Raw genomic sequence first — 9435 nt, 5'->3', positions numbered from 1 at the left:
CAATCTGCAAATTGTAACCAGCAGGGGAAAGAAAAGTACATTCATAGTTAATGCAAAAGACATCACTTACAAGATGATACTTTTAATATTGAGTTACAACAATTGTAAAATTGAGATTGTAATCTTTAATGAGATTGGTGGAAGGGTACTTTCTTACTGCACCTTTGTTAAAACAAAGAGTCAAGGGGTGTAACAGCAACATGTCTGTATAACATGCTGCAAATACACTTCTCGGCCTTTTGCTAAGATGAAGTGTCCGATTAAGCCCAAAGCGTGGTGCAATTCCTCATCCTGTAAGCTTGGATGGTGTTTGTCTCTCTTGTGGGGACCATGAATTGGATTCAATTTGAATTTGGTTTTTGGAGCTTGCAAGGAATGCATTTGGGCTTGTCTGGTCCACTCTGAGCATTGAATTGCAAATTTAAGAATGGAGTAAAAAAATTTAATTAAAAAAACGTGTTCCAGGTAGGCTGCTGCTCACTCATAGGGATTGTAACCAACTCAGATTAAAGATCTCGCAAAGCATTACAGTACAGCACTGGGGAGGGCGATAGAGGAGAAGCAGAGGTCCTCCAGCCAGCGGTAGCGCCAGAGAGCCGCTCTGGCCGTGCCCGAACTGGGGAGCTGCTGTCAGGTGAAGGGGTGGAAGGTGCTTTGGCCAGTGGCGGTGCCAGAGAGCCGCTTGGTCCTTATCCCGATTTGGGTGGGGGATCTGCTGTATGGGGAAGGGGTAAGAGTCCTCCCGCCAGCGGTGGCACCAGAGAGCCACTCTGCCCGCGCTGCCGTAGGGTGAAGGGAGTGAGGAGTCCTCCGACCAATAGAGGCACCAGAGAGCCGCTTTGTCCGTTTTATCACGGCGGGGGAGGAAGGGAGGGGGAAAATTACTGTCTGGGAAAGGGGAAGGAGTCCTCCCGCCAGCAGTGGCGCCAGAGAGCCGCTCTGCCTGGCGTCCCGATTGCGGAGCTGCTGTAAAGGGACGGGTCCTCCCGCCAGCGGTGGCGGTAGAGAGCCGCTCTGCCCCGGCGCCCCGATTGCGGGGCTGCTGTACAGGGACGGGTCCTCCCGCCGGCGGTGGCGATAGAGAGACACTGTGCTCACGCCCCTTGCTTACGTGACCTTTCATTGCTGCCCGCCTTCCGGTGATCCGGAAGTAGAACTCCAGGCGGCTGGGGCTGCGTTGTGTTGTTTACGGATGGATTTAAACAGAAAAGACCGGTAAAAATCAACAGCGCCGCACAGGCCGCTCTGGAGAGCCGGGGAGTGACCGTGAGTAACTCAACATGTGCACATGGACTGCAGCGCAGTGTGTCTGACTCATACATAGCGTTAGAGTCAATATAACAGCAACATGGACAAGTACATAAGCTGCAGGGCACACCAACATTTAAAATCTAATTTAGTCATATTAAATCTAACACTAGATGTATGCAGATAGTGACAGCATAGGGAATAGCAATGTATTTATACACACCGTCAATATAACAACATACACGTGGGCGGAGACATTCTGCATTCATCATAACTTGTGTAAATATTATTGTATAAAACACAACATTGTATAAACCATAATATATACAACTTTAAAACATGATTTAATTATAGTTTATGTAATAATGCATGCATCTAAATAATCTATTATATGCATAAGTGATAATAGATACAGCAGCAACTTTAAAACGTGCTTTAGTTGTTGTCAAAACATTAATGCATGCATGTTTTATCAGCAATAGGATATATAAGCCCCATTATATTGCAGCAACGTGTAAAACATGATTTAGTTATAGTCTATAATATTGTGATGCATGCAAAGTAGTAAAAAGTAAAATATATTTATTAGTCACAGCTAGGCTTACATTCACATTACACTACATGAATGAAATTACTGTGAAAATTCCCCAGTCGTCACACTCTAGCATCTGCACTGAGGGAGATTGTAGCATGACCAATGCACCTAACCCAGCACATCTTTCGGACTGTGGAAGGAAACCGGAGCCCCTGGAGAAAACCCATGCAGACATGGGGAGAATGTGCACACTCCACACAGACAGCGACCCAAACCGGGAATCGAACCTGGGTCCCTGGCACTGTGAGGCAGCAATGCTAACCACTGTGCCACCATGCTGCAAATAGTTTGTGACTGCAACATTGTTATAAATACATTACTGTTCTCCATGTATAATATCCTTATAGCAATATACATGGAGAAATCCTACATAAATCATTACTTCCAAAAATATTATATTGGTGTGTATAAAACAGCTTCATATTTAAGCAATAATGTATACAGCAGTAACATGCAAAATATGAATCAGTCTATGTAACATTATTATGTCTGCATTTTATACAAGCTATTGTATGTAAAAGCTGCGATTTATATGGTAGCCTTATGTAGAACATCATTTAGTTACAATCTATATAAAATATTTGGATACATAAGCTATAATATATAAAATGTAGTCACGTAGAAGGGGATTCTAGTCTCTCCTGAGTTCCCCTATTTTGCTCCACTTGTTCCAGCCTGTCTTGTAAACCTCATTCATTTCTCCTCTCTTTAGCTCTGAAGAAATGTTAACTCTGTTTCTGTCTGATGTTGCCAGACCTGCTGGGTTTTTCCAGCATTTTCTGTTTCTATTCTGGATTTAGTATTTTGCTTTGTTATCATTAACGTTTATAAATATATAAAATTGGTGCACATAACACAGTGACATATGTTAAGGAGGTGGATAGGGTGGCAAGGCAGCAGGTGAGTAGGGTGGTGAGGTCGAGTAGGGAGAGTCGGGTGGTGAACTCTGATCAATGAACATAGAACAATACAGCGCAGTACAGGCCCTTCGGCCCTCGATATTGCGCCGACCAGTGGAATGAATCTAATGACCCTCTGATCTAAACTATTTCAATGTTATCCATAGGTCTATCCACAGACCATTTGAACACCCTTAAAGTTGGTGAGTCCACAACTACTGCAGGCAGGACATTCCACGCCCTTGTGTAGTGAAATCTGGTGGTTGTGAGAGGCGGAGAGTTGGGTGGTGAGGTTGAGTCAGGTGAGGTAAGTGGTGGGAGGTTGTGTGTTCAGGAAGGAGTTGGGGGTGGTGATGGGGGAGCGAATCCCTGAAGCCGCTAATATGTTGCAACTCTGGTGAATTCAAGGCCAATATGCTCCTTTTTTTGTTGCATTGGCAGCTGTGGGAGAACTGAATTGCCCAGATGAATGGATGGGATTTGGCTGATCAGGCAGTGGGTGTTAGAGTGGGATGTTGCAGGGGCAGAGAGGAGGTGGCACACTACAGGGGCAAAGAAGAGGTGCGACATTATGGGGGGCGGCACGAAGAGGGTGGAACGTCGTGGGGGGGTTGCGGAGAGGGGGCAGGATGTTGCGCAGGGTTGTGGAGAGGAGGGGCGGGATGTTGCGGGGGGGCGCAGAGAGGGGGAGACAAGACGTTGCGGGGGGCGCAGAGAGGGGGAGACAGGACGTTGCGGGGGGCGCAGAGAGGGGGTGACGGGACGTTGCTGCGGGGGCGGTGCAGAGAGGGAGGGACGGGACGTTGCTGCGGGGGCGGGCGCAGAGAGGGAGGGACGGGACGTTGCTGGGGGGGGGGGTCGCAGAGAGGGAGGGACGGGACGTTGCTGGGGGGGGGGTCGCAGAGAGGGAGGGACGGGACGTTGCTGGGGGGGGGGGGGTCGCAGAGAGGGAGGGACGGGACGTTGCTGGGGGGGGGGGGGGTCGCAGAGAGGGAGGGACGGGACGTTGCTGGGGGGGGGGGGTCGCAGAGAGGGAGGGACGGGACGTTGCTGGGGGGGGGGGGGGTCGCAGAGAGGGAGGGACGGGACGTTGCTGGGGGGGGGGGGGGGTCGCAGAGAGGGAGGGACGGGACATTGCTGGGGGGGGGGGGTCGCAGAGAGGGAGGGATGGGACGTTGCTGGGGGGGGGGGTCGCAGAGAGGGAGGGACGGGACGTTGCTGGGGGGGGGGGGGTCGCAGAGAGGGAGGGACGGGACGTGCTGCCCGGGGGGGGGGGGGTGGGGGGGGCAGAGAGGGAGGGACGGGACGTTGCTGCCGGGGGCGGGGGGGGGGGACGTTGCTGTGGCGTGGGGGGGCGGGCCGCAGAGAGGGGGGGACAGGACGTTGCTGCGGGGGGTGGGGGACAGGACATTGCTGCGGGGGGTTGCGGGAGGTGTGGGACGTTGCAGGGGGGTGTGCGCAGAGGGGGTGAGCAGGACGTTGCAGGTGGGTGAGCAGGGGGCAGAGAAGGGAGGGGCAGCAGGATGTTGCGGGGGGGCAGAGAAGGAAGGTGATGGACGTTGCAGGTGGGTGAGCCGAGGTGGGGGGGCGGCAGAGAAGGGAGGGGCAGCAGGACGTTGCGGGGGTGTGGTGGCAGAGAAGGGAGGTGCGGGACGGTGTGGAGAAGGGAGGGGTGGGACGTTGCAAGGGGGTGGGATGTTGCGGGATCAGGAGAGGAGTAGATCATTGTGGGGGGGGAGGGCAGCAGTGGAGGGCAGAAGGCAGGTGGGACATTGAGAGGGCGTGGAGAGGGGCCAGGATATTGGGGGGTGATGGTTTTGGGGCAAGGGCAGGGGGTTTCGGAGGGGAGAGGGCATCCGGCGGTGGTGGAGGGGGGTGGTTTTGGGTGCTGGGGGCAGTGAGCGGGGACAGTGAGAGGGGGCTGGGGTGTGGTAACAGGTTGGTTGAGTAGGGGAGGTGGATTTGGATGGCTTCATGGACCATGTGGTCTACTTCTGCACCTATTTCTTGTGTTTGTCCCTGAAGTTAGTTGTCTATATTAGAAAGTGTTGAGTAAAGATTTTCCCACACCTGTCGTCCCTACTTTCTGGAGCCTGTTGATTGAGCAGTGCAACACTTGTGGAACTTGGATTCTTTGTCTGTAGTGGGATATGCCAGTATGTTAGTTTGTTCATCTGATTATGTGCATCGCTGCAATGCTGATATTTATCCTGAATTCTCTTGAGTAGATTGTGGTGGACTGGCTGGTGTAGGTGCACCTATGCTGCTGTTCGTCATGGAATAGAATCCCTACAGTGCAGAAAGAGGCCATGTGGCCTATCTGCACTGACCACAATCCCACACAGGCCCTATTCCCGTAACCCCACATACTTACCCTGCTAATCCCCCTGACACTATTTAGCATGGCCAACCCACTTAACCCGCATATCTTTGGACATCTTCGTCAGGGCGTTCCACAATTTTGACTGAGCAGCAATGGAGGAATAGCAATCTATTTTCAAAGGGTGTTGTGATACTTGAGGGAACTCCCCAAGCACCTCCTGCACTTATCCTTCTAGGTGGTCCTTGTTGAGGATTTCAAAGTTGTATTGAGAATGATGCACAATTTGAATCCTTGTGTGGAAAACCACACTGCAATAGTGAATACAGAAGAGCCATGTCAGAAAGAAGCTGCTTGCTTTGAAAGTTATGTTGATTGTGGTTGGCAGTCGTTAATTCTAATATTGATAAAAATCCTGTGCAGCAATTTTCCTTCTTTCTCTCTCTTACTTTGGAGGAATTTTACAAACAATGTGACAATATTAAAAGTAGATCATTCAAGTTTACTGTGATATCAAATTAATTTCCCTTTAAGCTATGGCCCCGCAGCAGTTCATAGCGAGGGGGATTGAATATAAAAGTAGGGAGGTCTTGCTGCAGCTGTATAGGGCACTGGTGAGGCCGCAGCTGGAGTACTGTGTGCAGTTTTGGTCGCCGCACTTATGCAAGGATATTTTGGCCTTGGAGGGAGTGCAGAGGAGGTTTACTAGGCTGATACCGCAGTTGAGGGGGTTGAGCTATGAGGAGAGGCTGAATAAACTAGGCTTGTGCTCGTTAGAGTTTAGAAGAATGAGGGGAGATCTCATTGAGACATATAAGATGATGAATGGGATGGATAGGATAGAGGTGGAGAGACTCTTCCCGCTCAGAAAGGACAGTAGGACTAGGGGGCACAGCCTCAAGATAAAGGGGGGGCGGTTTAGAACGGAGTTGAGGGGAACTTCTTCACTCAAAGGGTGGTGAATCTCTGGAATTCTCTGCCCGTTGAAGTGGTGGAGGCTGCCTCGCTAAATATTTTTAAGACGCGGGTTGATGGGTTTTTGATAAGCGAGGGGATTAAGGGTTATGGGGAGAGGGTGGGAAAGTGGAACTGAGCCACGACAGATCAGCCATGATCTTATTGAATGGTGGGGCAGGCTTGAAGGGCTAGATGGCCTACTCCTGCTCCTATTTCTTATGTTCTTATGTTCAGAACTTAACACCTAAGGAATAAACTGGCTGTGCATAAGGTGCAGTCCCTTTAAGGTGTGCACATGTGACCGTGCAGCAGGCTTAAAGGAACTGCACAGCTCAACAAACAGTGAAGGAAAATTAGAGGGAACATTTAAAGGGAGCTGTACATGAACATGAGCTATTACCCATAAAATGGAGTGCCCGTCAAATGTTTTTATGGTTGCTATCCATTTTTCCTGACTACTACAGTGTACTATCATTCAGCAATCAAAAGGTTACGTGATAAAATATTCAACTGTAAGTTAAATGAGTACCTTTTAAGACCTGTAAGAATCCACTTGTAAAACTTCTCATCCATGTGAAAAGAGTAATACAAACATAAAGGTTGAACACTTGACTTTATTGAACTTTTTAACCTAGAAAGGTGAGGCCATTTTAACTTCCAGGTAATAATACAACTTGTTTTTAAATTCTCCTCCCAGACACTTTACTGTAAACCCAGCTCTTCCGGATCCTGTTCACCTGGGTGTGTGTACCAGAGATGGACTGTGCAGCGGACTCTGGGTATGTTCACTATTTAATACTGAAATATCATGGCAATTGCAACTATAATCATGTGTGGAAATCTTAATTTTTGTTCATAAATTTTCTATCACTAAATATTGGGAAGGCGACAGCTCTTGTTTTCACTCGCTTTCAGAAAGCCTGTTCCCTTGCTGCCAACTCCATCCCTACTATTACTGACAACTGATGCTGAACCTGGTTGTTCACAAATCGGGTGTTATATATATCCAAGTTGAGCTTCCTATCGTAGATCCACACCATCATGAAGACCATCTCTGTAACATTATTCGACTCTGTCCTTACTCAGCTGAAACCCTCATCCCTTCGCCTCCACATTTGACTGTTTCAGTGCGCTCTTGGCCAGCATCCCAGGTTCAAAACTCTGCTACCTGTGTCCTAACTCTCACTAAATCTCTCTCACTAATCTCCTCATGCTAACTTGCATTGACTACCAGTTAAAATTCTTTATTTTGTTTTCAAATCCCTCCGTGGTTTTGCTCCTCTCCTATCTTTGTAATTTTCTCCAGCCCTACAACCTCACCGTAGATTTGTGTTCTGACCTCTTGCACATCCTTGAATTGTAATCTTTCCACCGCACATGCCTTCAACTACCTCAGCTTTTCTCTCTAAACCTCTCTGTTTCTCTCTCCGTAAGGAGCCACGTTTTGACCAAACTTCTGGTCATCTGACCTATTATATCCTTGTATAGTTCAGTGTCAAATTTTGTTCTGTAATGATCCTGCGTAGAACCTCAGGCGGTTTAGTTACAATAAAAATAATGTGTAAGTTTCTGTTATCAATAATGGTTAATTCTTTTCATCTTCCATTTCCCAGCTTTTGCTGTGTGATCATGCAACAACTTTTTTAGTGCTATCGAAAAGCATTTTCTCCCTTTTTAACATCTGCAGTCTAGTCAAGATTTTTGCCCCTCTTCCTAATCTCCTTTTATGTCTTGTCAATTTTGTCGTCTGATTATGCTTATGGAAAATGTGTTGAAATGTTTCATGTATTAAATATGCTATATAAGTGAAAATTGAAGTTGACACATGCTACCTGACCTGTTGAGTATTCTTCAAATTTTAGAATCATAGATCCTTACAGTGCAGAAGGAGGCCATTCGGCCTATTGAGTCTGCACTGACTGCAAACCCACATTTTTGCCCTGCTAATCTCCCTGACGCCTGAGGGGCAGTTTTTCATGGCCAGTAAATGGCAATTTTTCTGTAAGTAGCCTGATTGAAAGTTATTTTTACTTGTAAAGCAGCAGGCTATTTTTTTTGGGGTGGTGGGGAGAAATCTGTCCATTGATCTATTTGCTATCACCAGTTTAACTGTTAGAAAGTGACTAATTGTCTTTTGTTTGAATGTTTCAATATAGAACGTGATTTTCCAGCCCTTATCACCAGTGGGATCTTCTGGTTCCACTAAAGGCAACCACCCGTGGTGGTTTCCCTGATGGCAGGGCTCACAAGCGACACAAATTGCTGTTGACTTTGACTTTGGTGGGACAGAAAGACCCCACCACCAACCAATGACGAGCTACCTCCACTGTTGGAAAACACACCATGGATGGGGGTTGGGGGATGGTGAGGGGAAGTTGTGGGGTGGGAGGAAGGGGGGGAGAGAGAGAGAGAGAGTATTGCGGCAAGTCCTGGCCATAGACTTTACCAACATTGCCATTGCTTCCCAAACATCACATGTGTTTTATTTAATAATGAGGATCAATGAATCCCCAATTGGTAATAACTGAGCTTGATTGCTATCCCAAATAACAATTTGCCTGTGCAATTATCAAATTCTCAATCATTCTTTAGAACATTCCAAACTTTGCATGTGAATATGGCATGTGATAATAAACTGATTGCAAGTTTGAGCTCTTGCCTTGGCATCATGGTTTCTGACACAGAACCAGGCGCTGGCGGTTTGTGGGTGCATCAGCTACAAAGTGAAACAGATGTGATCAAGCAGTGTCCAGTCTGCGTGCACGCTTCCACTTGTTTGAACTTACTCTGTCTGCCATTTTAGTTGTATGTTAATCTGTTTACCTTAATTGGCTTAGAATCATAGAGGTTTACAGCATGGAAACAGGTCCTTCAGCCCAATTTTTCTATGCCGTCCCTTTGTTTTAAACCCCTAAGCTAATCCGAATTGCCTGCATTTGGCCCATATCCCTCTATAACCATCCTACCCATGTAACTTTCAAAATGCTTCTTCAAAGACCAAAATTGTATCTGTCTCTACTGCTACCTCTGGCATCTTGTTCCAGACACTCACCATCCTTTGTGTGGAAAAAATTGCCCCTCTTGCACTTTTGTATCTCTCCTCTCACCTTAAACCCATGCCTTCTAGTTTTAGACTCCCCTACCTTTTGGGAAAAAAATATTGACTGCCTAGCTAATCTGTGCCCTTCATTATTTTATAGACTTCTGTAAGATCACCTCTCAGCCTTCTACGCTCCAGAGGAAAAAGTCCCATCTATCCAGCGTCTCCTTATAACTCAAATCATCAAGTCTCGGTAGCATCCTAATAAATCTTTTCTGCATTCTTTTTAGGTTAACAATAACCTTTTCTATAATATGGTGACCAGAATTGTACACAGTATTCCAAGCATGGCCTTACCAATGTCTTGTACAACTTC

General features: G+C 47.5%; 1 protein-coding gene across 4 annotated transcripts in view; it reads left to right on the top strand.

The window, feature by feature from the left end:
* The first annotated feature begins 1153 nt into the window (after positions 1 to 1153).
* LOC145342900 (SWI/SNF-related matrix-associated actin-dependent regulator of chromatin subfamily E member 1-related-like) overlaps positions 1154 to 9435 on the top strand; it is a 43702-nt gene continuing 35420 nt past the window's right edge. For all 4 annotated transcript variants that reach the window (XM_080188476.1, XM_080188478.1, XM_080188475.1 and 1 more), the window contains exons 1-2: positions 1154 to 1266; positions 6717 to 6798. In XM_080188476.1, the coding sequence (XP_080044602.1) occupies positions 6776 to 6798 (23 nt within the window). In that variant the 5' untranslated portion in view covers positions 1154 to 1266; positions 6717 to 6775. The remainder of the gene's footprint in view (positions 1267 to 6716; positions 6799 to 9435) is intronic.

The sequence above is a fragment of the Carcharhinus amblyrhynchos genome, chromosome 5, assembly GCF_965287045.1.
Source record: "Carcharhinus amblyrhynchos chromosome 5, sCarAmb.v2.hapA, whole genome shotgun sequence".
In the NCBI taxonomy this organism is placed as follows: domain Eukaryota; kingdom Metazoa; phylum Chordata; class Chondrichthyes; order Carcharhiniformes; family Carcharhinidae; genus Carcharhinus; species Carcharhinus amblyrhynchos.
Note: the sequence above shows the minus strand (reverse complement) of the source record. Positions and strands in the feature narration are given on the sequence as shown.